Raw genomic sequence first — 27,511 nt, forward strand, 5'->3', positions numbered from 1 at the left:
AAGGATGGAATCGTGTCATCGTCGTCCAAGACCACCGAGGACTCTACTCGCCGCACTACTAACTTTCAACACATCCCTGTACGTCAAACTTGTTCTTGTCTGCCTGTAGTTCCGACCGCCTTGCTCTTCAAATGCCTTGGCATCACCCAACAACCCCCAGTTGGCTATCGTCTCCGAGCGTAGATCCTCGTCGATTTCTATCGATGCGATGCCATGCATGTACTCTTTGTACGCGGCTCCGGTGGTGATGAGTAGGGATCGGGGTTCCTGAAGAATTCTTGTCGGAATGGGATATTTTTTCTTTGTATCTTCATCACTCATACCCTTCTCTGTTGTTGCATCCTCCATGCTACCATCCTCGTCCTTCCCAGAGTATGTGGGTTTATGAACAATGTCTAGACACAACGATCCTCCCAGGCTCACAGTAGCGACAACCGGGGCATACGCCAACCCGTCTTCATGCGGCATGATTCCCTCGCCGGGTCTATACTCATTGATCAACACATGATTTGGCACGTGATGCGGTGTGTTCTCAAAGATACCATACCCTCTCATTCTCTCCATCACAGGTGTCGTCAGCCACGCAGGAAGTGGAGCAGCGAGCAGAGTATTATTCTTGGTCAGAGTGGAGGGATGAGCTTGTAAACGGCGATGGCTCAGTTGGGTCCAGCGCTGTGTGGGAATCTTTTGAAGTATGGAGACTTCCTCGGCAGGGGTGAGGAAATTGGGTAGGTAATAGAAATCCGGTGGTAGGGTGCTGATGCGATAGGGTGCTAGATGAGGGTTCGGAGAAGCCATCATTCGAATCTAGTGTTTTTGCGCAAGTGAGGCGATGAGTGTTGCCAAAGTTGCGTACAGTAGAGGCATCCATCGTCTTGTCCTGTCAACGGGTCAAAGGTGGGAGGCATACGATTAGTAAGCGCCTCGCGTGTTCACGTGGTCAACAATACACATGAGAATCCTTTGCAAAGCTGCACAGGAAAGGGCAAAAGAAGCCGTGAGTTAACCTTGCAGAGGATATTCTCCTTGAATATGCAATGCCTATATTCCATCAACTTTACCAAGAAACTTGGGAGCGCTACCAGCACCCAACCCCATCTAGAACATCTACAAGAAAGAAAAAAAACCCCCCCACCAACTCCAAGGAAAATGCGTGCCGCTAGAAAACGAACCAATATAGAAAGCATTGCAAGGAGGAGCATGGTGGGTTGTGTCTCCCTATATGCTAGTGTTACATCACAGCACAACTACCAGGCCCACTCCGTGCCCGCCGCCTTCTGCCCAGACCACTCACGGCGCCAGCACCACCTTCCTCCTCGTCTGCGTGCATCATTTGCGCTTCCCTGGCTCTTCTTCTCCGCCTGCGTGTACCGGCGCCACCAACACCTGCTTCTTCATTCAGCATCATGTAGTCGGCCCACTTGCGTTCTAGGCGGGCAGCAGCAGCAAAGTCGCCGCGCAGCACGCGCTTTGTGTGCTCTTCGACGGTCGGTTGCCAGTTGTGGAAGCACTTGAGCTTGATGATTTCACGAGGGTATGTCGCCGGTTCGGGGGCGGATGCAGACTTTGGATGCGAAGGACGGGTAATTTCGGCGTTGCGCGATAGAACCTCGCGAACTCCAGTCCAGGTCACATTGGCACAGTCATAGACTTCAACGCGAAGGCCGACTGTTGGACGCTCGAAAGCTGACAATCCACGGGCTGTGCGGTTGCGGTTGCGGAGACCGGCCGCGGCTTCGGCAAGAACGAGATCTGAAATACGGGTGTTGTCCATCTCCAGGGAAGAGAGTTGAGTGCATGCCTTGAGTACAGGAAGCATACCAGCGTCACCCAGGTTCTCGCAAGAGGATATGCAAAGATGCCGTAGTTGGGGAGCACATGGCGAAGCGGCCAGTGTCTTCAAAACATTGTTGGTAAGGCTGTCGACCTCTTCCATATCCAGATGGGTGAGGACGGGCATGGTGGGAAGAAGACTGATGAGCGGGTCATCGCCAAGGCCCCCACATCTGGAGACTGACAAGCCCTCCATGTAGGGAACGTTGCCGACGAGCGTCCTGACCCCATCCTCTGTGATGCTGCGGCAACGCGTCAGGTCGAGATGTTTGAGCTTGCGGGGCGGGACCATGGGTCGATCGGTCAGCACATCCATCTCCTCGTCGACGCCTTCAACGAGGACTGCCAAAGACTCATCGTTGAGACTGTCGCAATTCTTCAAGCCGAGACGTTCGAGTGTGTTGTGCTTGAACAAGGCAAGCATGAGGTCGACATCGTCCCAGCCTCGCACCTCGGCCGCGCGGAGATGACGTAGCCGTGGGCAGCCCTCGACGACCTTCTTCAGTCCCCGACTGTCAATGTTGTTGCACCATTCGATATTGAGCACTTCAACGCGGGGACAGTGTGCCGCAAGGATCTTCATGGCCGCGTTGGTTGCTCCTGCGAGGCCGGAGAGATTGACGTGTACCAGCCGGTGATTCTGTAGCAAGAAGGAGTGAATGGACGTTCGGTCGATGCGACATCCTTGCAGCGAGAAGTGTTCGAGGTTCTGGACAGCGTCAATGAAGCCACCCTCGGCCCATAGCTCCTTGAGCTGCACGCAGCCCCTCAGATTCAAGTCCTTTACAAAGGGCCCTGCTGATGTGATGATCTTGACCAAAGCCTTGGCAGATATGTCGCGGTAAAAGTGGCTGGTGTCCAAGTCGCTCCAGAGTTGGCCATCAAAGCACATGGCATGCCACGACCTGGAGACGCGTGAGCAGCGCACAATCTCCTTTGGTGGCAAGTGTCGGAGGATCTGCATGCGTATCTCTGCTGGCATGTCGGCCCAGAAGCTGAAGTTGGCACGCTTCCGAGCCTTGTTCGCAATGGGGCGGGAGGAGAAGTAGTCGCTCTCGGCTTCTAGGCCGTCCCGAGTGAGGGGTCGGCGAGCCGAAGGCAGAGGAACAGAGGAGGGGAGATCGGGTGTCTTGGTGTGCAGGCGTGTCCTTGGGTCGCAGAAGGGACTACCAGGCGGGCTGTTGGCGACTGAGGTGGGCGCTGTGGAGAAGGTATGCGACGACTCGGACGAGTAGGAGGTAGCCAACGGGTTGCCATAGGGCGAGCCAGGCAAGGCCAGCGACACGCAGGACATGGACGCTTTCCCGCCAGTCCTCAGGCTCTGTGAGCGAGCTCTGCCGGTAGCCATTCCAGCGGCCAGACTGGGCGATGAACCCATGCGGTGCAGGCCATGGAGGAAGCGATGTCTTGTCTTGACTTTTGGTTGTTCCATGGCGATGGATTCGGTGGACGTGTCTGGGGCCGAGGGCATTTCCACGTGGTCGTCGACGACGATGGCGTCGATGGACACGGGCTGCTCCATGACCACTGGGAGAGGGGGAGGGGGAGGGCAGTGATGGTGAGTGAAGCAGGCAGTGGAGGGTTGGGCTGGATGGGCTGCACAGGTGGGGCTGGTTTGGTCGACGACCTCGGCGATTCAGTTGGCTAGGTACCGGCCGGTAGGTAGGGTAGGTAGGGAACCTTCAACTGTAAATATCCATTTCATAAGGAAGAACGATGGAGATGGATCTTTGCCATTCAAGAACGCAAAGTCGGAGCCTTGGAAGATGAAGCGCCCCCTGCCCAGGTGCAGGTGCAGGTGCAGGTGCAGGTTCCAGTCCAGGGCCAGGCAGGTGTGGTGGTGGAGGCGGGTTGGAGCCAAGGCCTGGGGGGCGCGACTGAACAATGACAGTGTACTACTCTAGAGGATTGGATCACTCACTTTTCGCAGGTGAAGAGAAGCGTGAAGCGGGATGGATCAAAGCAAAAAGTGAGCAGACATGGCCAGCGCCCAGGCGTCGTGTCGCTCGCTATAGGTACTGTGCTGTATGGATACCTATACCGACACACGGTCGGTACATGTGATGCTAGGAGTACATGGTATGTTGGGCATGTACACACACACACACACTCTCTCTCTCTCTCTCTCTCTCACACACACACACTCTCTCTCTCTCTCCCTTATCGTGCTGATAAACAAGCGGAAAGGCCCGACTGCCACGTGCCCCTCCTGTTTGCCCCTCCTCCACCATCCACCATCTACTCTGCCCTACCTCAGGTCGCTTGACCTCTCCAGCTGAGAGACGGTCTGAGACAAGACAAACGCCCGCGTCAGACGGCCACAATCCTAGTCTGGATTCGCCCTCTCTGCCATTTTCCATTAGGCATGCTGCTGGTCTGTGTATTCTACATACTCTTACTCTACTCTAGTACTAGGTGTGTGTTCTACATACTCTTACTCTACTCTAGTACTAGGTGTGTGTGTGCTGTTGTGTTGCCAACTCTGCTGTACCCAAGTGGTGCGCACTACTCTAGACATGCAGGGTCTCCATGTACTCCTCGAGTACGTCTCTTTGCAGCACCCGACACCTAGACTCATTTCGCGCATAGTACCAGTGGAGACATATGGTGGGTACTTGTAGTACTGGACTGTAGGCACTTACCACATGCTAGAACATGGGTACTGTAACTACAACACTGCAATACATGGATTGTACATGGAGACTAGACTACAACACTGCAATGCATGGATTGTACATGGAGACTAGACTACAACACTGCAATGCATGGATTGTACATGGAGACTAGACTACAACACTGCAATGCATGGATTGTACATGGAGACTAGGCTACACAACTACATGCTCACTTCCTTCCAATGCCTTTGCCACTCCCTCCTTCAAATGCGCCACAAACCTGCCATGTACCCCCGGCCAATTCTCCTCGCACTTGGCCTTGACAGTCCCCGTGAGAAGGCGATTCGCCTTGATCTCGACCTCCTCCACCAAACTCCACTCCCCTCGCTCCTCGTCCACAACACCCTTGGCCTCGTCCTCCTCGAGCCTTTCCGTCCTCGTCAACTTCCACGTCGTCGTCTGCAGCAAGCCCAACGGTGCTTTGATCCTCCACAACACCCCGTCTTCGACATCCGTCATCTCGGCAAGAAAGCTGACGGTGGTCCCCCAGAGGCCGGCGGGGAGGGCATGCATGTGGTCCGTCACTTGGTAGCGTTTGGCCTGGGGAACAGCAGGGTCGGTGGGGAGTACTTCGTACGACGCAAATTCGGGATCGAGGCGGATGAGCAAATCGTGGTTGTGCAGGTAGCCGACGGCCTGCGCAAACGTGATCGACCGAGGCAGAGGCGTGACATGGCGGAGGTTGGCCGTGGACGTGAGGGCTAGCCAGACTCGTTAGCAGTCTCCCTCGTCTTGCTGGCTTCTCTTGGCCTCTGCCACACGTACAGAACATGACCGCAACGGAGCGTCCTGCCTCTACAACAGCAACAGCAACAACAACAACAACAAAACCCTGTCTTGCCTTTTCTCTCACAATCCCACTGCTTTCTTCGCGATGAGGTACGGTGGAGGAGAGTCGAGGTGTTGTCGAGAGTCGAGAGCCGGGGAACGAGCGCATCATCATGAGCTACCGACCGGCCGGTACGTACCTACCATGTACCTACCATTAGCTACCCAGGCATCGTCAGCCCCTGTTCGAGGCCATGACCGTTTCATTGCTGTCTGAACCTCTGTCTGGGCAAGAGCAAGAAATACTCTTGTGGGTTCTCTTTCCTTTTTGCGATGCACTGTTGTCATGGAATCAATTAGCCATTCTTTTCTTAGAGGCACAAGGAGAGCACACACATGGACAGACATGGGGTTGGGACCCCTCTGGAACCTGTGGGAGAGGGGCCGAGGTGGGGCTTTGAACTTGTCCTCCGTGGCTGGGGCAGCGGTCGGTACTCTAGGTATACAAACAAACAAGAAGACGATATAGGTACTGTGATCACTAGGTGGACTAGGTAACCAGCAGGTGGAGTAGGCATGTAAGGGAAAGCTCAAGGGTGTCTACAGAGGGTAATCGGTCTCTCCGTAGCAGGTCTAGGGAATTGGGTTCTACTAGCTAGAGTCCATCTCACTGAGACCGCTCAACCGCACAACACTTCTTTTCGCCCGCCTTGTCCGATTCTTGCTTTGATTTCCACTCACCAACCAGTTCTCCCTCCCCTGCACACTCTCATGCCCTCTCGAGACATCGTGTCCGGGCCATCGACGCCTCTAGGCCTTCTGATCGCACAGACTGTAGGCATCACATCCAGTCTGTACTTGCTGGGTATGCCACTTGACCATAACACTCTCCCTGTCTAGCTAGCTATCATTTGCCGCGAGCTGTCACTTGACTTCTCGCCCTGACCTGCTCGCCTGCTCACCTGCTCACTTGTCCACCTGCTCACCTGCTGTAAGGTTCCAATGCAGCCCTCTCCCTCATCGCCGTTCCCGCAGTCCTCCAAGCGCCCGCTCCCCTCGCCGCAAAACAATGGTACACCGTCCTGACCCGCGGCGGCACCCTCGCTCGCCCTCTCGCCATGCTCAGCGCCCTAGCAACAGCCTATGCCGCCTACACACGTACGCTCGTTCCCCTGCTGCCTGATCCCCTCGCAGCCACAGTTCGCAGCCCACAGCTTGCAACCCCGTTTGCCATGGGCATGGCTACCAGTTCAACGCAAGCTGACCACGCAACAACACAGAACCCCGTGATTCGATACCCTTCAAGCTCCATGTCGCCGCCACCATCCTCATCCCATCGATAGTGCCCTTCACGTTTGCCTTCATTGTGCCGACAAACAACAAGTTGATTGCCAAGAAAGACGAGTTTGCATCCCTGAGCCAAAAGAGTGCGCGTACGAAGGCGGGCATGCCGGGTGGCTGGGACGATGTGGAAGCTGATCGATCCGAGACGGTGCATGCTCTGATAGATCGTTGGGCTGTGTTGAACTTGCTGAGGGTGGGGCTGGTCGCTGGAGGAAGCCTATGTGCCGTGTTGGCCGCCCTGCACCCGTGACAAGAAAGGACCTCAAGCTGTACAGGTAGTCTGGGAAGAGGGAGGACAAGAAATGGACTCCTTGGGTAGAAACGGTCCCTATCTATCCTATCTACTCAGCATGTCGGCCAAGTATTTCCAAATCCAGAGAAGCAACGTGAGCACACAGATCAGGTGATGGTGATAAGGGCCACTTGGGCAGATACGCGGGCGGGGCCTGTTGTCTCTGCCGTGATTGTATTGTTTTGCCAGACGCTTGCTCTGACATCATCAGCCAAGCCGAGTCGTGGTCTGCAAAGCATCGCGGTCCAAGGATCCAAGATCCAGCCATGGACGGGAGTCTCGTGGTGCCCAGTGTCCACCCTCCGCGTCAATGCTTAGATAGGGAAGGTGCAAACACACAGCATCAGCACCCTCCGCTTCTGCCTGGTACCACCTCCTCACCTGCCATGAGGAACTCCCGGGCTCCACCCTAGTTTGCTGCTGTCCTCGACACAAGCAGCAATGCCTACCTATCGCAGCATCAACTTGTCGCTGCACTCGCAGTTCGATATCGAGACATTTCCAGAGTATCCGCCTGAAGCCAAAGAGAGTTACCTCGCCCGTGCCATCACCGGCTTCATCCCAGACCTTATCGATGACACCACATCGACGTGTAGCGTTTACGTCCCAGTCTTGCCAGGCAGTACCTTTTGGATCAGCTACTCGGTCGAGCCGCCGGTGCCTACTGGCCACTACTTCCTGTTCAAGCTCTACATCAATGGCGCGCACATCGTAAGCTTCTCCACTGGGAAAGAAGACGGATGGGAGGGCAAGACCATGTTTGGCCTGTTCGAAAGCAGTGAGAGTAGCGAGGACAGGAAGCGAGTAGAGAAGCGAGTACTCGCTTTCACGCCACCAGACAGCAGGGACCACATGTGGAAGGACGTTGCCGACGTTCACGACAAGACGGCGCGCGTCGAAGTCAGGGTACACCGAGCCAATGCAAGAAAACGGGTGGAAAGGGTGTTTGAGGAGTACACAAAGACACCGCATGCAAAGCACAGCAGGGGCGTCAGGTAAGTGGACAAAGACCAACCCAAACATGAACTCGACCACTAAGCAAAATCAGACTTGTCAGTGCTGGCCGTGCTGGGCCGGAGCAGCCGAAACGCTTCTACAAATTTGCACTCATTGATCCCATCGACCAGCCCTTTGCGACCTTTCGCTACTACTACCGCACTTGGGACCAGTTACGAGAGCTGGGGCTGCTCGAGCCGGGTGAGGCCATTGCCAGCGAAGACGACAATCTACCCGTCATTGAACCACTGGATACTTCACCCACTGGTAAGCGAAGCCTAAGCAAGCAGCTGGCCAGTCAACAGTGCGAAGATGTGTTCCTCGACCGCAGTCATGACAGCATTACACAGGACGCTGGGTCTAAACCTGCCTGTATCAAGGCATCCACCGCGGACGCGGTGGCACCTCCTAGGCGCAGCTCCATTCGCATCGTGGATGCCAATGGGATAGCAGGCTTACTTACCATGGGTACTTCGGTACGCCGAGCCAGTAAGACCTCGAACCAGCCCAGAACCTATATTCCAAGCGGTACTCCAGAAGTCGACAAGAGCTCGCCTGATATGCATGCGGAGAAGAGGAATAATAGTAATAATGAAACGGCGTCCCAGCGTAGCAGCTCTGTCTCTACACCTCCCCATTTCTACCGTCTGTCCATTCCACCTTCGATCAGGCTGGCACCGCCCGATGCAGCATCGGCGCCATGCCCAGTGCCAGCATGTAGAAGTGAGTCAGCCTCGTCGACAGCTTACCGTCCTCACCCAGCATTCGCGGTTGACGAATGGAAGAAGCGGACTCCAAGTCCTGTAAGGGGCGTCAGAGAGAGCATTACAACACCGCCAATGGTAAAGGCCAGTGAACGAGCTGGTTTGATGTTTAGGAAGATGCTCCCGGCGGCTTGGAGACGCCGGACCGTCTCAGGTCCAAGTGCTGCCAGTCCAGCGACCGGGAGGGTGGGAGCGCGCAGTGCAACATGAGGTCAGAGGTCGTGCATATCTACTCTGGAAAATCGTGCCTTCCGCATGTGACCTGCATGAATAAAGGCGACATGTGCAGTTCTGTCATGATGCCAGAGATACATAGTATGGCTCGATTGAGGACGGCTCGTCGTCGGATGTTTTGATGATGCAAGGGACCAGCCATTGCCAATGACTTTCTCCGCATTTACCCCCGCAACCTTAGGTCCAGAGCTACCCCAGCCTTTCCCCCTTCTGACAGCTCCAGGACACTCTCGACAAGCACACCCCATACGTTGTCGTCGGTAACTAGACGTGAATCCATGATACTGTCGCATTCTATCTGAGTCTGTTCTTTCGCTTTGTTCATCTTGATTTCGCAAAACAGGCTCGAGTGAGCTGGTTCTGCAATGCGCCTTGCTATTGTTACAGCCGCAACGCTTCTGGCAAACGTTGCGCAAACCTCGAGTCTCATTCCACCCGTACTGCCCCTGATAGTGCGGAATCCGTACCTGAGCACATGGCTGCAGAATGCACGTGAAGAGCCATGGAGCAAATGGCCCACGTTTTGGACGGGCTCAGAGGTATGTGACCAGCTGTTTACACACGCCCACGGCTGGCTGTCCCGCTGCTGAACACAACCCATCCACCAGGTCGGCTTTAGTGTCCTTGCATCTCTGCCTGATACGAATGAAATATATCCGCTGCTCGGTCGGCCTCAGGACTCCTTGCAGCCAGAAAGCAACGAGTATGTCTTTTCTTGGCCCACCTTGCGATGATGCTGTTGAATGCTTCTAGCTGACCACGGCATCCCACAGCTATGCGATTGTCTATCCCAAATACAAAGGCGCCAAATATGACGCGTCCACCACGAATCTCACCTACTCGATTGGGGCGCCAGAGAAGCTTGCTGGCGTAAAGGATCTCGACATTACTCTATCCTTCCACTCCCCAATTACGCCAACATCGACCCTGCGACAAGCGATCCCCGCTGCATATTTGTCCATACATGTACAGGGAAGCTTCGACGTCAGCCTGTACGTGGATATGAATGGCCAATGGGTCAGCGGAAAGCGCGACAGCCTCATAGAATGGGATATGAACGAGCAGGCTACCGCCCAGGGCCTCAAAACCTGGAGTGTGAAGCGTCAGGTCGAGCAGATCTTCACAGAAACGAACGATCAGGCAGAGTGGGGCCAGCTGCACTTCACAGGCCCTGCTGATGCTCGACACGAATGTGGCACCTCTGCACTGCTTCGACAGAGGTTTGCGCGGACGGGCACATTGCAGAATGAGGTAGACACCAAGTTCCGTGCTGTCATGGATGAAGAACCTGTGTTTGCTTTTGCCAAAAAATTCACTCTGGCCAACGCAACGTCTACTTCGACGGGCTCGTCCGTAGACAGTAGTGTCCTGTTCACTATAGCGCATACTCAGGATCCTGTCACTCAGTACGCCTCTGCACGCGGACTCACGCTGATGAGGCCGCTGTGGGAGTCATGGTTCCCAACGCTCGAGAAACTCGTCCAATTCCACTATGGAGACTTCTCAACATCCGTCAGCCTAGCGAGTAACTACTCGGAGCAGCTCCGCATCGACGCATATCAATCTGGATCAACCAACTATGTCGACATTGTCGCCTTGTCCGCACGACAAGTCATGGGTGCGACAAGCTTCTCCGGAACACCCGAGAATCCACTGCTCTTCCTAAAGGAAATATCCTCCAATGGCAACTGTCAGACTGTCGATGTCATCTTCCCAGCCTTTCCCTTCTTCTTGTACACCCAACCCAGGTGGTTGGCCTTCTTGCTAGAGCCGTTGCTTGAGCATCAATTGAGCGGCCAATACCCCAACAAGTACTCTATGCACGACCTGGGCACGCACTTTCCCAACTTGACCGGACATGCGGATGGAAGGGACGAATATATGCCGGTTGAAGAATGTGGCGATATGCTCATCATGGGGCTTGCCCTCGTCAACTCTTTGACTTACAACAACGACGCCGAGGCCCAGTCTGTCTGGTCAAGTGTAGGCAATGACGCTCCTCAAAGGGCTACGGGAACGACAGAGAAGCCGTTTGCACTGACAAGTATTGGCTCGCACAACGATATCGATTATATCGATGAGACGTGGGGCGGAGGGACGAAGGGTGTCGAGCAAGCCAAGGCATGGCTGGAAGGAAGCTATGAGCTTTGGAAACAATGGACGGGCTACCTCGTTGAAGATGCTCTTGAACCGCACAATCAGCGTTAGTTGCCCTTTTTCCCCTTGTGTGTCGCGAAATCACCCATAACATGATGGCAGTATGTACCGACGACTTCGCCGGCTGGCTGCCCTTGCAGACAAATCTCGCCCTCAAGGGTATCATCGGCATCAAGGCTTTCAGCGAACTAGCACTCCTCCTCGACCGGCCTGGTGATGCGAAACACTACAAGAACATATCTGAAGTCTACATCAAGAAGTGGGAAGCATTCGGCATGTCCCGCGATGGGTCGCATGCTAAGCTTGCATATGATTGGTACGGAAGTTGGACGACCTTGTATTCGCTTTACGCCGACGCAGTGTTGTGTTTCCATCCCACCATCACAAATGCCTCCTCTCTTCCAATAGCTTCGGTGTTCCCCCCGACTAGCCGCGAGGAGCAGCAATCACTGTCTTCGCACGGTGGTCGCTCTCTGATCACACACGACTTTATACCTCATTCTATCTACAAGAAACAATCTTCATGGTACTCGGCCGTAATGCAGAAGTTCGGATTACCACTCGACAGCCGCCATTTGTACACCAAGTCTGACTGGGAATTTGAAGCTGCAGCCGTCGCTAGCGAGTCTACGCGAAAGGAAATCCTGGACAGGGTGGCTAGATGGATCAATGAGACAAGTACGGACAGAGCCCTCACGGATTTGTATGATACAGAGCGAGATGGCGGATTTCCCGAAGCACATTTTTTCGCGCGTCCTGTTGTAGGCGGCCATTTTGCTTTTCTGACGCTCGAACGCGCTTGTGGGAATGGGAAGACGACGAAGAATGCGGAGGATGTTGAGCAAAGTACGAGGCTGGAGCTATAGAGATACAGGCACCGGAAGTCTATAATCTAGAGCAATCCTTGATAACAGGCAGGCACAGGCCGTTTATCTGAACAAATGTGAATGCCTTGTCTTGCTGACTGAATGTGCGTGCAGCAATTGTGGACCCATTCTCTCTCTGGAGTGATAGTGCCTTGGCCGAGCATGCCTACCTATTGGCAATCTGCAAAATAATTACAGGCGGCTCCACCAGATTTTGTACGCACTCGAGCTGGCAAGAAACTTGAGAATTCGATACTCCTAAAAGCTGTCGTCAGGGTGGGCCTGAATGCATCAAAGCCAGGGCGCCTATCTTCAAGTATAATGGTATAATGTGATGGGTCGGGCTTGAGGCACCAATATCAAGCCTAGCATGGCTAGTTGTCCTGGGGTACGCATCTTCACTGCCTTGCCCATGGCGGAGCTGAAAGGCAGGCGATCTCTTGTTGGAAGATATAGGTACTGGGTACATTATCTGACACTAAGCTCCTTCTGGCCCGAATGACAACGACTGTCGGATCCTCACTCGCAACTGACGTTCGTTTGCATGTATATCTACCTAGGCTTACTACCCTTCCATCGCTACCACTCCGGTGTGCGAACGTGCAAGGCCATGGATGACCGCCACTGCCGCATACGGAGTGCTATCCCTTGTTCAAGCTGTGTTGTGGCTCGGAGATGAAAGAAATTGGCACATCATGTTCGACGATCCGGGCTTCCGAGGAAGTCAATGCCTTTGTTTTGAGTGGGCTAATCTGCCGAACGTAGAGACAACAATGAAAGTACATTAGGAGTGTAAGCGTATTATATTGCGGCTGCTCGCACCCTGCGTTGCTCTGGACACTACTTGTTGCATCTACTCTGCGATTGACAAGGTACCTACCTATATATCCAACGTTTGTATAACACCATCGTTGTGTTTCATAGTTCAGGTTACTATCACCCATCATTTTGAGCACGTTCGCCGCCCAAATCTGCCGCGCGATGGTTCTCTACCACTCGAATGGCCGCGTGGTCATAGCGCACGAAAATTACCTGGAACAAGAAGCCCACAAGGTGGCGACCAAAAAGAGATATGAGGATCAGATCGACATCTATAACAAGAGGAATCAACCCGCATCTACTGAGAACATTGTGATTGTCATCGAAAAACAAAACTTCAGGACCCTGTATAATCAGACGTATCAGACGAACTCTGAATATGCATGGGAATGGCTACCTCATCAAAATTCTACCGAGGAGCGTATACTCGTGAATCGCGCTGCATTGATAAGAGGATCAACCCTTGCGGAAGAGCATTTCCGATACAATCCTACCAGTAGAGAGCTGATACTTCCTGTCTCGTGGCCAAGAATACATATAACCGATCAAGAGAGAAGCAGCGACGTAAAACTAGAGAGTGAATTCCCTGGCCGTATAGTCGTTGGTGGGAAGTCGCATGTCAAGATACTCGATCCACAGATGGCTTATATACGCTCCGACGAAATCAAGTCGCACATTGTGCCATGGCTCAAAAAACTGGCAAATCTAATGAAGAGGAGAAACGAAGGCAAAGAAACAAAGATTGCAGGCCGCAGGACTACCCGCGAAACAGAGGACGCCTTTATGAACCCACTAAACGCAAATAATCTCCACATGCCTATACCAGACAACATTCTCGATAAGATTCACCTCTACAACGCGATGCTCCAACTCGGTCTTCCCAAATTTGTCCAGCGGCCTCTCATTGACGCACTCATCTTACAAATGTACAAGACTCCACTCAATCGATGTCATCTCGAGACACTGGAGATCACCGTGGGAAGATTCAACTCGCGTGGCATAGCCATATTAGATCCAGTCATCTGCCACTTCATCGGAACATACCCTTTCCGTAGAATGGCTGACAGATTGAATCCCGCCACACCGGCTGAGGACAAGGAGAAGTTTGAACATTCTCCTAAACTTGATTCTTCCCCGACCTCTGCAGCGAAACATTCTGTCGATGAAACAGGTTTGCCTCGGCGACCCCTGCATGTCGAGAGCGATGGGCAAATGGACTTTGCCAAAGCTCACCGTCAAACTTTGAAATATGTCGATTATCCCGCTAACCGGGAGAGATATCCAGCTGACACCATTATCCTACCTCCAGAGCTACCTGTGCTAGGCCATAGCATCAAGAACTGGTCTGGCCTCCGTTCCAATGATAGCGCAGTAGCAGCGTTCACGGGATTTCCGTTGAATATTGGCAAGTCCTACAAGTTCATTCGAAGGAATAGAAAGGATGGACTAAGCTTGGAGAATGTGAGGAGTGAGCAGACGAATCGACTGGCCCAGTATAAGTATTATTGGGACAATAGACCGGGATTGGACGACCGTGGGACAGAAGCTCCAGAAGCCATTGGCTCTCAATCCAAGCCATCAGTCGGAGAGGTAGGTCCGACCGAAAACTCAGAAAGCGAATCGAGGTCGGCTACTCAACAGTCACCTGCTCAGCAGCAGCCGGCGACGGCTCCCTCAAAGCTTTGTCATGAGGAAGACGGACAAAAGGACGAAAAGAAGAATGACGAGGCTGGGGACCTTCCTCAGCACGTTGAAACGGGGCCAGGCAAAAGACAAAAGATAGATCCCAAAGGAGGGAAACCGGCCAAGCAAGTTGCACAAGGCAGCGGTGCAAAGGTTAAGACTCCTGGTGCTGCAGCGAAGAAGGGAAACAAGAGAGAAGCCCGAGCGCCCACTACCCGGATGACTAGAAGTCAAACAAAAGCTGCAGCAAACAATCACCTCGGACAATAAGCATCTTGCTTCCGCTAGCCTTAATTCTGCTGTGCATGAAAAACATCACTTGAGTCGTCGCTTTCAACATCACTCATTGTAAAACAGCAAGTGTCTTTATAACTTTCAATTTTTTTTTCCTCCTGTATAGGCTTAGCTGACTTCTCTCTCCCATGATACAATTTTCTCCAAGTTTTTTTTTTTAATGATGCTTTGTGGGATTCTTTCAAATTTTTTCAAATTTTGTTTGCGTAAAATTCGTTTTGCGAGAAATTCAAATCCAAAGTACAAACTGTTTGTGCTATGTCATGTGTACATGTGGGTGATCATGCTGATGCTACGTTGTCTGGTGGCAGGCTGCTCTGAGCTATCGGGAGATCGGTCAAGGAGCACGACGACGTGCGTTATGAGATGTATCGCTCGTTACCGAGAATCCAAGGGGCGACACCAAGAGGTTGTGCTCTACAACTCATCATCGTCGTAGTCGATTTCGTCTTCGACATATTCATTGGGACCGACCTTTCTACGGATTGTGCCGGCAGTGAAAGTAGGTCGTGCAAGGGCTAGCGAAGTGACGGACACATTTTGTTCAGTCGGGTCAGTCTCGAGGTCGTCTTGGACGTTGGCGTTGTCGGTGCCAGCAGTCGCCTCCTGAACAGTATTCTCCGAGCTCATAGGCTCTCCAGCTTTGAAGCAGGCGTCAACGATTTTGGATTTCTTGCGTGGAGAGTCCTTGTGGGGACCGCCTGTCAGTTTGAGCGTCTCCGGGCGCTGTATGGGCTGATTCGTTCCGACAATCGGCACTTCTGATGCTGCTATTGCAGTCTCTCCTGATAGCGTACTAGGTGTTGTATGAGGAGCGACTGACTCAATACTCTGCGCTTCGTTTGCATGACAAGTGGATACCGCAGGGCTAGTGGTCGCTGGATTGGTGATCGTTGGTACCGCTGGGGCAGCTGTCTCAGCTTGTACCCCTCTTTGGCCCTTTTTACTCAAACATGCTTCCTTCTTCAATGAACTTGAATTATTTGCTACAGAAAGCGGTGATTTTGTGGTCGCCGAGGTTTTTTGTTGCGATTGCGACGCAGATATACCAGCAGCCAGATCAGCCAAGTACTTCCTGCCACTCTCGGCACCGGGACCATAATCGAATTTGCTCCAATCAATGATATTGGGGTTTGGCACCCTGCATTCCTCTTCAGAGTCCTTGTTTCCATCTGTACGCCCAGTGTAGCTAAAGTCGAAGAAGCCAGTGACACCGTCTTCAGTACGTCTGCCGTATGCGAAGTTCCAGGTGACGCCTGCAGCATCTACACCTTGACAACGTTCATACACCTCCACAAGGGATCCCATCCTGAGAGAAATGCATGGATGTAGAAAGGAGCCCTTGTTCCCAGGGTGATCCAATTCCACTCGGCGGTAGTGTCGATCTGCCTCCAGCTTCTTGACCCACTTGGGTTTGCGGCCCTCGAATCGAACACCCTGCTCATCTGGGACACCAATTGCCTTGCAATAATCCGCAACAAGGAGTAATCCTCTCTCAGTAGCCACATAGATCTTCTGATCATCGCGGTAATAGAGATCGCAGTCGTCAATAGTGCGGGTCGGCAAGGTCTTCTTGATGGCTTCGCGACCGTAATCTTGAGATGTCCAGGGACGCTTGTACATCTCCATGGCATTGTGGTTTAAAATCTGATTCGATTTGAACCATCTATCTGCCGATTCTTCTGCTTTTTCATCACGTGTAATGTTGAATGAGGCCATTAAGAGCACGCTTGCAAAATCATAAGGCTGATAGTTGAGAACATACTCCAGGTTGGGCTCAATTATACGTTTTCGGTCATCCTCGACGATCACTTGAGACTTTTGGAGCTTCTGTTTTGTATGCTTGGAAGTACCGGGCTGCGCTATCACTACCCGTTTCTCAGGCTTGCGCTGTGTTTGTGTGGTCGGGCTGACGGTGTAGCCGGCGTCTTTCCCGAGTTCCGTAGTCTTGGGAGGAGGTGAGCTGTCCTGCGATGAATTCTCGTGGATGCTGTAATTGCTGAGTTGGTGGCTGTGAGTGGTTGAGGCCGGAGATGATTGAAGGACGGAATCGGTTCTCGCGTTGTAGGCCTGGTTGACAGGATGATTAACGGTCTTTGTTGGAATACCCTTATCGCCCATGCAGTTTGTGACTGATGGCTCTTGAACAATAGACACATTGTATTCTTCGTTATTGTCGTGACTGCCGCCATCTATTTTGGTAAGAATGGCATCGCATAAGACAGCTCTCTCAACGCCTTCCGTCTTACGTTGCTCAGGAACCTTTCGGGTCGACGCAGCTATGCTTCTACCATTGCTTTTCGTGATCTTGCTGGCCCCCAGAATGCGACGTTCGGCTTCTGTGTTGGAAAAGCGATCACGACGGAGCGCCATCTTCTGCTCGTCACTCATGTTTTGCAGCATCTTCAGATCTGTGACTGCTGACTGAGCGACATCCTTGTGGGCATGCAGCTGACAGCCAACTTCGTTGGAAGGGCTCGAGGACTCAGATTTAGAATCAGAGTTTGTATCCGCGCGCACTCGCTTCTGTTGCTGCGTGCCGTCGTCAGTCTCACCGCGTTTGCGCTTCTTTAGACTTGCGTGCTGTTGTGCTGCCTGTTGCTCGCCGCCTTGCTGAGATTGAAGCTGAGTCTGATCATGGTGAATCATATGGCCAGCAAGGGATGATAGATGTTGAGGATGCTTCTTCTTGCCGATGCCGCGCGCTCGTTGTGGTGCTGCGCGCAGTTGAGATTGAGTGTTGACACTGGTGGCTGCGCCCGGCTGTCGTCCAGCTGGGAGCCGCTTGTTGTGGTTTCTAGCCATACTTGCTTTCGGAAATTTGTTTGAATTATGATGTAGAGTATAAGATGGCGGTTGTGTTGAAAGTTGTGAGAAGGCGGGCGAGGTGGTGAGAGACAAAGGTATTGTGTATTGAGCCAGCTATCGTCAGTCTAGCGTCTGCTTTGTTGACCCTTTTGAGACTCCCATTCACCGCAAAATACAGTAAAGAGTCACATTCACAGACAATCTCATGCTGGCCGATATTTCTGATATGCGCGTGCCGTGGCGTCATCGCGCAAATGTAGGTGAAAGACGGTTAGGGCACTGACAGGCAATCGCGATAATCCGAGCCGCCATAGATTTCAACATGAGAGCATTGCCAAAGTTTTCTACAGGTTCAGTCATGTCAATTCCGGTTTGCTACAGCTCCATGGAGTGTGTTTCTGGGACATTCTGTTCATCTTTTGATGACCGATTGCTGATGAGATGACTGTTCACGGTGTGGTATCAAATAAAGAGCTTAAAAATACAGACTCAGGATCGCATACCGGACTCCTTAATAAGCGAAAGTCTCAAAGATAAATATAATTGCTTATCCCGACTATCAAGGATGTCTCATCTAATGAGATCCGCGTAGCGCCAGGTGTGAAACTCACCATTCAGTCCATGGCCAATACGTGAGACATTACTCGCACTACAGTACAAAACTGGTTTATAGTAGCTATATTTATCTAAAGTAGACTAAGAAGTAGTTTAGGTAGAAGAAGTAAATCTAAATAGGGTTTACTATACTATATATTCTATAAAAGTAAACCACTTTTATTTATACTTTTATTAATTTAATAGTATTGTATAGTAATAACTAGTTTCCTACTAGCTATTTAAATATTTTACCCCTCCTTTCTTTAATCCTCTTTACTACCTCTACCTCTACCTCTACTACTACCTCTACTACTACCTCTACTACTACTACTACTACCTATACTACCTATATAGTATACTACTACCACCTCCTCTACTACCTCTACTACTACTTGTACTATCTATACTACTACCTCTATTACTACCTCCTATTAGTAGAAATATTATATCTTATTATTATATCACTACGGTAAAAAATTGTTTACTGTAGAATGGTACGCTAGGGGTTTACTATATAGGTGTAAACTAACCTCGTGTATACCTATAAATAGGTTTAAAGTAGTAGTTTACTTTATTGTAGTATAAACATAGTGTGGTTTACTATAGACCTATTAGTAGAGTGAATAAAGTAGTTTATAATAGACCTATTAGTAGAGTATATAAAGTGGTTTACAATAAATAAAATATAAGTGTTAGGTATAGTAATAATAGTATTAGATTTTTTTTAGTATCCTTATATAAACTACTAGTACGTTATTGCCTATCCTGTCCCTAGGCCTAACCTGCCTAATTAATAGCCTATACCCGCCTAATTAATAGGCCTAAAACCGCCTAATTATTAGCCTATACCTGCGTAATAATTAGCCTATACCTGCGTAATTATAAGGCTGTCCACTGCGTACCTTACTTATTTTTAGAAAACTGTAGTATAATATAAATTAAATAGGTATACAAGTGGTATAACTGCGCAGTAATTAGTGTAAGTTAGTATATCTAATAATAGTCTAGCGTAATATATAAATAATATACTTACCTAATAAATACTAGTATATTATATAGCAATAGTGTTAGTATAAAGAGCCTAGTACTGTAAAGCTAGATATAGACCTATTATCTTACTTAACTATAGGTAGTTAGTCTTAGACTATCTGCGTTTATTAATAATATATAGCTTATTACTAGGTTAAAGTTAAGCGCTACGTCTATAGTAAACTATAGCTACTCCTATAAGGTTAATAATTATTATTATTTAAATCTATTTAATACTATTATTATCTTCTATTATCCTCTAAGGTTAGGCTAGTTAGCCTATAGTAGTAGCGGGTTATATCTATTACTATTAAAGTACTCCTGCCTATTTAGAGTTATTAGCTAGATCTTAAAATAGGTGTATTACTATCCTAAAGGAGAGCTAAATATAGTTATTATAATTATTTCTAGCAGCATAATATATAATAAACGTGGTACTCTAGGGGTAGTTACTATCTTTGTAATTCCCTAAAACCCTAATAGTACACCTATTTAGAAGTATATAATAGTTATATATAACTATATCCTAGGCGCGTGTCTATATAGCATGCACTATAGTTGCGATTATAGTATAAGTGTTATCTAGGATACGTCCCTAGTGCGTATCTATACTACTATAAGACTTAGATTTTAGATAGTGCTCTTATAGCTAAGTTATAATTATATTTTTATTAATATTATACTCTATACTAAGCCTAAGCTATTACGCGTAGATAATACGCTTATATACTAGTATATTCTACTCTAAACTAATATACTTCTAGGAAGAAGAAGTTGCTATCTTCTTAATATAACTAATAAGCCTCTCTAAAGACTATTAGGTATAGTATATAGGTGGTCTAAAATCCCTAGTATTAGATATAAGGTAGAGTAGGTAATAGATCTAAATAGAGCAAGATAGTAACTAGTCTACTTTACTATAGTAGTAAAGTAACTTATACTAGCAAATAAAATTCTCTACTAATAGTTCTAACTTATTAATCTAGTTAATAGTAAACTCCCTCTAGCTTATATAGAAGAGTAGTTTATAGTAGCGTAGGAAGTTATTAGTATATTCCTTCTAAAGATAGACTTGTATAGCTAGCGCTCTATAAGTAAGTATAAAAGTCTACTATTTAAATAAAGTCTATATCTTGTATATTATAGTGCTTTATAGGGTAGTACTAACTTAGGTTAGTACTAAGGAATAGGACTTATAAAGACCTTTATTAATTAAAGCCTAATTAGCGTTAGTAATAAGCTATAGTATAGTCTTGTTATTAAATTTATCCCCTTTCTAGAGTTAGAATAAGGCTTTAGGTATGTTATAGGATATTACGTGTATAACGTTAATAGGAAAGCTATAAGGAAAGTGTATAGTAGGGAGGTCTAATAGGATAGAGTAGTAGTTAATACTAGTATCTTAGCGTAAGGTAGTGTATCTAGAGGCTAGTATATTAGTCTATTATTTATATATATCTTTAATAGTAGTAGCTAAATTATTATATATAACTAGGCGAAGGGTATCTCTATTTAGGAAAGAGTATTTGCTAGTTCTCCCCTTAGTTCCTTTATACAGGCACAGGCAGTAACTCCTTTTTAATATACTAGGCCGTTTTGTTCCTATAATCTCTACTATAGCTAGCCTATCTCTAGTTATTAGTATAAGGTAGGCGTAAAGGATAAATTCTTCCTAAGCGTCTATATTATATATATAAACTCTAACTATAAGTTAGCGTAATTCCTCTACTATTAGGTGTAGCTAAGTATCTATAAATTTTTTGTTAAAAGTACTAGGTATAATAGTAGTAACAAGTGCGTTGCAGTCTTAATCCTAAATAGATAGGTAAAGGTTCAAGATATATAGCACTACTAGTATAATACTTTATTATTTCTTAGGGTTCTTTACTATACCCACCGCGTCTAATATAAGTTATAAAGCTAGATCCCTAGGGTCTTAGAAGTATCCTTTCCTACTATATTCTTAAAACTAGTCCCTATTATACACGTCTTAGTGCAAAGTATATTCGCTAGTAGGGTTAAAAGTTACCTAATACGCTTTTAATTATTGTAACTAATAACTATTATTATACTAGATATATAGTTATAGAAGTATAGGGATATATTGCTATTAATATTTAGATTTACCTTTCTTATTATACTAAGCTCTGCTATAGGATAGGCACGTATAAGCAGTGTTAAGGTCGCTAGTAAAGGCTACGTACCTATTAGCATAACAATTAATAGATAGAGGAGTTATAGTATCCTAGAATAAGGTATATAGTGTATGCTACCCCTAGTGGATAGTATTACTAATATTAATATTATAGCATTTCTTTAAAGTTTGTTGCATCTTTTAGAACTTCTTGCATAGAGTACCTATAAATACGGCGTATATATTAAGAGAGGTAGTGTAAAGTTATTAAACACGCTCTATTTGCTTATAATATAGTATGTGTCCTATTTACTATTATATATCCCCTAAAAAGTCCTCTAGGTATAGAACCTCTTTGTCCTTATCTGCAAGTTACATGTTATTGTTATAGTCGTCTATTAGGTCTATACTATTACTAGTAGAATTGCTAGCAGAATCGCTAGCAGAATCGCAGGAAGAATTAATATTAAGTACTCCTTGTATGTCGTTAAGGTGTAATAGTTAACTAGTAGGGTAGCTAGTAGTCTGTGGTATAGCGGCATCTTTAGTAGTAGTAAAGGGAATATTTTATTTACAGCACCTTCGCTAGTGTTGTATATACTGCTTTTAATTCACCTTATAGCGTGCACCTTAGTATAGAGTAAGATAATAATAACACTAGAACTTATTCTATTAACTAGATATTTATAGGTAAGGGGTAGCAATTACCTACTACGTACTATCTATAATAGTTTCTACATTAACATAGCACTTAGGGACATAGATAGTAGACATGTAAATATAGATAGTAGTGTCTAATCTAAACTATAGTGTGTTCCTTTAATAAGCTATAATATAATTATACTAGTCTTCTAGTATAATAGCTTAGTAGCGTAAACTTACTATTTTACTATACTAGATAATATAAATATTAGTAAGCTATATATGTATTAGTAGAGTTATAAAGTTTTATGTTTGTTATAGTTACTATAATAAACATATTAGTATAGAAAGTAGACTTTGTATTGTCTTCTTTTATACTATATAGGTATTCTACTTTACACATCTATATATTCTACTATAAGCAGATATACTAGATATAGTTTATCTTGCTATAAGTTAGACCTAATCTTACCTACTACTTAAAATAATACTATTAAAGATGTAGTATACAACTGCAATCGCGACAGTTAAGACTACTAGAATAACTGTCTAAACTGCACCTAATTAAGGAAACTCGCTAAGCTTATAAGCTAACTCTTTTAATAAGATAAACTATGCTACAGCAACTTTCTATAACTATCTTGCAATAACTAAACCTCTAACCTTGTTATTGCTATTAGACTTCTATAATAGGATATTTAAGTGTGTGGACATATAATTGCTTAGAAGACTAATAACTATTCTAGAGTATAGCGTAACACTATACTCTACGCCTATATTCTATTCTACTTAGGAGATTTTGCGTTAAAATATATTAGTTCTAGGATAGATAATTAACTTTAATAGATTATTAACTTAAATACTTAGGACTGTTACCTTAAAAATAGTGTAGAGAAGCACACTAGTCTACGTCTATTACATATCTTATTAGATTGCAAAGAGTATTATAGCTATATTGTAGAACCTACAATATTAAATTAATTAGTTTAGAATAGCTCTTTCCTTAACCTAATTAGATCCTAGAGTTGTATTTACTAAGATTGCATTTATAAGGATAGGCTAGAGTAACTTAGATAGTATATTATCTATATAAATAGTACTATAATATTAATACTAATATATATCTAATTTAAAAACCTCTAAGTCTAATCCTATATGCTATAGCGATATTATAGTAGTTAGGGAGCTTACTTTACCTTTACTATATAATCTACCTTATAGAACTCTACTATTAAGCAGCGACTTAGCGTATCCCTCTATAACCTTAACACCCCTATCCCCTTATCTACTTTATTAATCCCTCCTATTACCTTCTTTATATAGCTTCTTCTTCCCCTCTTGCGTTAAAGCTACTTATTAACTACGCTAATTAAAGTTGCTTATTAGCTACGCAGTCCTAAAGTTACTAAAACTCTAATAGAACTAAGTCTCCCTCTTTTAAAAGTAAATAGATAGTTTACTAAGTTATAGTTAGGTACGCCGCCTACACAGGCGTATATACGAAGCTACTTATTAACTACGCTAATTAAAGTTGCTTATTAGCTACACAGTCCTAAAGTCTCTAAAACCTTAATAGAACTAAGTCTCCCTTATTTAAACGTGAATAGATAGTTTACTAACTTATAGATAGGTACGTCACCTACATAGGCGTATATGCAAAGCTGCTCCTTAATTACGCTAAATTAAGTTGCTTATTAACTACGTAGAACTACACACGCTATCTATATTACTAAAACTAAGTCTCCCTTATTTAAAAGTAAATAGATAATTTACTAAGTTATAGTTAGGTATATTACCTATATAGGCGTAAATCTAAAGCCGCTCCTAAACTACGCTAAATTAAGCTGCTTGTTATCTACGCAGTCCTATAGTTTTTGCTTATCTTAGTAGAACTAAGTCTTACCTTATTTAAACGTAAGCAGATAGATTACTAATTCTTATCTTAGGTACGTCGCCCGCGCAGGCGTAAATCTAGAGCTGCTTACTAGAGTGCTATAAAAGCCGCTTAATAGAGTGCTATAATACCTAGTTTAGATAAACTTGTAGTCTAACTGCGTTATTAATTAGTGCAACTCTATTAAAGGCTATAGTAGTTATATCTTTAGATAAGTAATTAATCCTACTATAGACTTTAATATATTAATAACTTGTAAGTCTACCTAGTGCTCCTAATACTATTAACTTTGTCTTTAGTAGATAGATAGTTACCTATCTAATAACACATCCATAGTTTTGTACTAGCTATTCTTGTCCCTATAGTATTCCTTTAACGTTGTTTTATTAAGTTAGTTAGTGTTAAAGGGATTAAGATATGCTAGACACTAGCTAGGTTATAGTAGCGTAAGGATACTATACTAGGCGCAGTACTAGTTATTAAAACTAGCTTAGGTCTACCTAATAAGTAGTTATAGTAATACACGCGTCTCTCTATCTTTACGTCGCTTAGGGAGACGTCCCTATTAAGTGCTTGCGCTTAAGGTGATAAGGTAGTACCTTCTCTATATTATTGTTCTATTAATATTATTAAGATAGGTAGCACCTCTAAGTTAATAAACGCTATAATAAGAGTTGTTGTAGTTAGTAGCAGTTGCACTTAGCACTATCTAATAAGCTCCTAGAGCCTATAGTTTGTGTAATAGATAAGTAGTAGGTTAGTATATACCTACACTTCCTAAGGATCTATAGTCTCTGTAGAGGATAGTTAGACCTAAGCTAAACTTAACACTTTACTTAACTAGTTATTTAATAGATTTTAAATTAGTAATCTTAGCTAGAATTAGGACTAGTAGTTAGTAGTTACTACTATAGTAAGGCTAAGGATTACAACCTTTAGGCTTCTAAATAATAGTATAACTAGCGCTAGTGTTGTGCCCCTATAGGAGCTAAGGAGTTATACCTGTCCTTAACAAGGCTAACAGGTAGTGTTAGTAGTAGTAGTATGTGGTCTTTTAGTTTATTAAGGGCGTAGTAGTTTATAATTATAAGTATATAGGTAGGTATATTAATAAATAGTTAATTATACTAGTGCGCTAGTTGCACTTATAACTAGTAGGTAGAGTTAGTTAGAGTTAAAGTAGAGCAGCCTCTCTTTAGTAGTAGTCCTAGACTGCAGGACTAATTATTTAGGTCTGCTAACTATAGGTTGTCTACCTATCTTTAGTATTACTTAGTGTGGATTAGACTATTGCAGGCGTAGTAGGGCCTAGACTACCTAAACTTAATCTCTATATAGTATTAGGGGACAACCTTATATTCTTAATTACTTGCAGTCTTTCTTTCCTTTAGAGTATTTAGCAATATTTACTTGCTAGTAGTAGAGGTTCTCTTTACCTAGCTATCTCTTAAGACTTTATAATAGAGATGTAATTAAAGGGGTTTCTTACTATAGATAAGCATAGGCTAGCAAATTAGGGGCGTTAGATACTATTTATAGTGGCCTTTTTAAGCGTTATAGAGACTCTTTTAACCTCTTTCTAATAGAGGTAGGACTAGCTTAGGCTACTCCTAGATAATCCGCTCTACTTAAATCCTTGCTTAGTATTAGTTTCTCCTCCTTGTGCCTTAGTTAGCCTTATAGACTAAGGATATTCTAAGAAAGGTTTCTAGGCTACTATAAGACTGTATCGCTACTATTCTATATAAAAGAAAGCTAGTCTAACTAGTGTAGTCTAGGTAAGACAGCCTATTAATAGTATAGTTAGCTTATTACTATCTGCTATTAAAGGGCTTTATACTATAAGATATACTATCTAAGATATAAACTTGCTATATTATAATAGATGCGTAGTTCTCTATAGGATACTATATAGGAGGGTAATCTATTTCTCCTTATATAGGTTATCTAGTTGCTGCTAGATTTATTTATATAGGAAGGAGTAATTCTTTAATTATATAATATACTTATTTAACACGTCCTATTATGTTGCGCTTATATATAACACGTCTATTATAAGTTTATTAATACTAAATTAAATAAAAGCTTCTATAAAGATAATCTTAACTTTAACAGCGTACTATTAAAGATAAAGAGCCTCTTCTTCTATAACTAGGCTTTCTATAGTAGAGACTACTGTATCTCGTGGTAGTTAACTAACGTATATAATAGCCCTATTTTCTATCCTAAGCTAATACGTATTAGTTCTATGCCTAGCCTAGTAAAATATATTAACGTGTGACGTACAGTTAATAGGGTATCTAAAGGATAGATTACCCTACTTTTAGAATACTATAGTATAGTAGATAGGTTATTACCCCTAAATTTAGTAACTTGCGATATTATCCTCTTAAATAGTGTTATAGTTGCTGTATTAATCTATGTTAATTCCTAGTCTAGTATAACTTATATGCTAATCTAGGTTATATAATAACTACGTTTTAGCAAACATAAACTACGTGTAGCTAATATAGGTTAGTAAGAGTGTATTCCTAGATATTTATATCTTACTCTATTAATACAACTATTGTACTCTAGTATATAGAGGAGTAGGTAAATAAAAGGATATAGCATAAATCTACGTAAGCTAATATAACTTGTTAGCGTTAGTTATAATAAGTAATAATAATTTAATTATAGTAATATATATAAATCTATATAACAATAATCTAGTATACTCTAAATTAATTCTTAACCCCTTCCACACGTACATAATGCAACACGTTAGCACACCCTCTCTACACTTCTATTACACTAATATAGCATAACTATAGTATAATAACTTATTGTTTAATAACTATATTATAGAAGTATATTAGCACAAAGATATAGCTAAAGATAATATATTATATATAATAGCAACAATACTAGTGCGCGTTATAATATAATAAGTGCACAAGTTGTATATAATAATATACCCTTTCTATTTATAATAATATATTTATAATATATTAGCTTTACTTATAACCTTATCTACTGTAAACGCCGCCTTTGTTCCTAACACTATCCTGTAGTTAATATAGGATTTAAGATCCTGTTTATATAAAATACTAGAACTATATAGTGTCTACCTGTAGCTAAAATTAGTAAGCAATAATCTAATTGCAGTGTGGGTAGCAATGTATACGCCTAAAGTGTTTGCCCTATAGATCTACACGTTTATAGTTAGTAAGAAGGGCATTAATAACCTTAATAAGTGTATCTGCAAGGCTATAAATATATACTTTAATATAATCTAAGACTAACTATTTAGCTGTATTTCTAACTCTAAGTAGACTAATATATAGGACACTATCCTTACTAAGTATCTATTTTTTAGATATTTTAATAGAGTATAGGTATTAAAATAGCTTATATAGTAGACCTAGATATACAGGAATAAGAATTAATACTCTAAACTAAAACGCAAGTATATTATCTACCTCTTTAAATATACTAATCTTACTATTGTAAAGGAGCTATTATGCATAATTATGCTATACTAGGTAATAGTATTGCTACCCTAATTACTTAAACGTTTGCTATCCTGCAAGGCCCTAGCCTAGGGAGGTCTATTATATGCAGAGGTCTATATAGATACTAGTAGCTAATATCTAACTTTATTTATAGTAGTTTAGGTATATACTATAACTATGTAGTAGCC

General features: G+C 45.0%; 9 protein-coding genes across 9 annotated transcripts; 4 read left to right on the forward strand and 5 right to left on the reverse strand.

The window, feature by feature from the left end:
* Positions 1 to 15: 15 nt before the first annotated feature.
* IAQ61_010979 (uncharacterized protein) lies at positions 16 to 801 on the reverse strand (the record flags this gene model as incomplete). Its single annotated transcript, XM_003834999.1, has 1 exon — positions 16 to 801. The coding sequence occupies one exon, from the start codon at positions 799 to 801 to the stop codon at positions 16 to 18; it is 786 nt and encodes a 261-aa protein (XP_003835047.1).
* A 430-nt stretch (positions 802 to 1,231) lies between these two features.
* On the reverse strand, positions 1,232 to 3,355 carry IAQ61_010980 (uncharacterized protein; the record flags this gene model as incomplete). Its single annotated transcript, XM_003835000.1, has 1 exon — positions 1,232 to 3,355. The coding sequence occupies one exon, from the start codon at positions 3,353 to 3,355 to the stop codon at positions 1,232 to 1,234; it is 2,124 nt and encodes a 707-aa protein (XP_003835048.1).
* Positions 3,356 to 3,469: 114 nt separating this feature from the next.
* Positions 3,470 to 3,840, reverse strand: IAQ61_010981 (uncharacterized protein; the record flags this gene model as incomplete). Its single annotated transcript, XM_003835001.2, has 2 exons — positions 3,470 to 3,710; positions 3,755 to 3,840. Coding segments are annotated over 2 exons (327 nt in total), but the record flags the coding sequence as incomplete, so codon positions are not given.
* Positions 3,841 to 4,525: 685 nt separating this feature from the next.
* On the reverse strand, positions 4,526 to 5,962 carry IAQ61_010982 (uncharacterized protein). Its single transcript, XM_003835002.2, has 2 exons — positions 5,274 to 5,962; positions 4,526 to 5,209 (listed from the first exon to the last, which is right to left on the reverse strand). The coding sequence occupies exons 1-2, from the start codon at positions 5,449 to 5,451 to the stop codon at positions 4,662 to 4,664; spliced, it is 726 nt and encodes a 241-aa protein (XP_003835050.2). The 5' UTR covers positions 5,452 to 5,962; the 3' UTR covers positions 4,526 to 4,661.
* An 85-nt stretch (positions 5,963 to 6,047) lies between these two features.
* Positions 6,048 to 6,870, forward strand: IAQ61_010983 (uncharacterized protein; the record flags this gene model as incomplete). Its single annotated transcript, XM_066099004.1, has 3 exons — positions 6,048 to 6,141; positions 6,273 to 6,434; positions 6,557 to 6,870. The coding sequence occupies 3 exons, from the start codon at positions 6,048 to 6,050 to the stop codon at positions 6,868 to 6,870; spliced, it is 570 nt and encodes a 189-aa protein (XP_065951162.1).
* A 483-nt stretch (positions 6,871 to 7,353) lies between these two features.
* IAQ61_010984 (uncharacterized protein) lies at positions 7,354 to 8,882 on the forward strand (the record flags this gene model as incomplete). Its single annotated transcript, XM_066099005.1, has 2 exons — positions 7,354 to 7,907; positions 7,970 to 8,882. 2 exons carry the CDS (start codon positions 7,354 to 7,356, stop codon positions 8,880 to 8,882), a joined length of 1,467 nt encoding a protein of 488 aa, XP_065951163.1.
* A 389-nt stretch (positions 8,883 to 9,271) lies between these two features.
* Positions 9,272 to 11,929, forward strand: IAQ61_010985 (uncharacterized protein; the record flags this gene model as incomplete). Its single annotated transcript, XM_066099006.1, has 4 exons — positions 9,272 to 9,445; positions 9,515 to 9,609; positions 9,680 to 11,109; positions 11,166 to 11,929. 4 exons carry the CDS (start codon positions 9,272 to 9,274, stop codon positions 11,927 to 11,929), a joined length of 2,463 nt encoding a protein of 820 aa, XP_065951164.1.
* Positions 11,930 to 12,910: 981 nt separating this feature from the next.
* Positions 12,911 to 14,701, forward strand: IAQ61_010986 (uncharacterized protein; the record flags this gene model as incomplete). The annotated part of the gene is made up of 1 exon (XM_003835006.2): positions 12,911 to 14,701. One exon carries the CDS (start codon positions 12,911 to 12,913, stop codon positions 14,699 to 14,701), a length of 1,791 nt encoding a protein of 596 aa, XP_003835054.2.
* A 441-nt stretch (positions 14,702 to 15,142) lies between these two features.
* Positions 15,143 to 17,530, reverse strand: IAQ61_010987 (uncharacterized protein; the record flags this gene model as incomplete). The annotated part of the gene is made up of 1 exon (XM_003835007.2): positions 15,143 to 17,530. The coding sequence occupies one exon, from the start codon at positions 17,528 to 17,530 to the stop codon at positions 15,143 to 15,145; it is 2,388 nt and encodes a 795-aa protein (XP_003835055.2).
* Positions 17,531 to 27,511: the final 9,981 nt, after the last annotated feature.

Source organism: Plenodomus lingam, assembly GCF_022343315.1.
Source record: "Plenodomus lingam strain CAN1 chromosome Unknown contig_9, whole genome shotgun sequence".
In the NCBI taxonomy this organism is placed as follows: domain Eukaryota; kingdom Fungi; phylum Ascomycota; class Dothideomycetes; order Pleosporales; family Leptosphaeriaceae; genus Plenodomus; species Plenodomus lingam.

What these genes read in the sequence shown, in the direction of transcription:
- IAQ61_010982 (XM_003835002.2), bottom strand. Translation starts at nt 5,451, where the DNA reads ATGATGATGCGCTCGTTCCCCGGCTCTCGACTCTCGACAACACCTCGA. An exon ending in CTCCGTTGCGGTCATGTTCT is followed by an intron (nt 5,210 to 5,273) that starts GTACGTGTGGCA and finishes GAGTCTGGCTAG; the next exon opens with CCCTCACGTCCACGGCCAAC.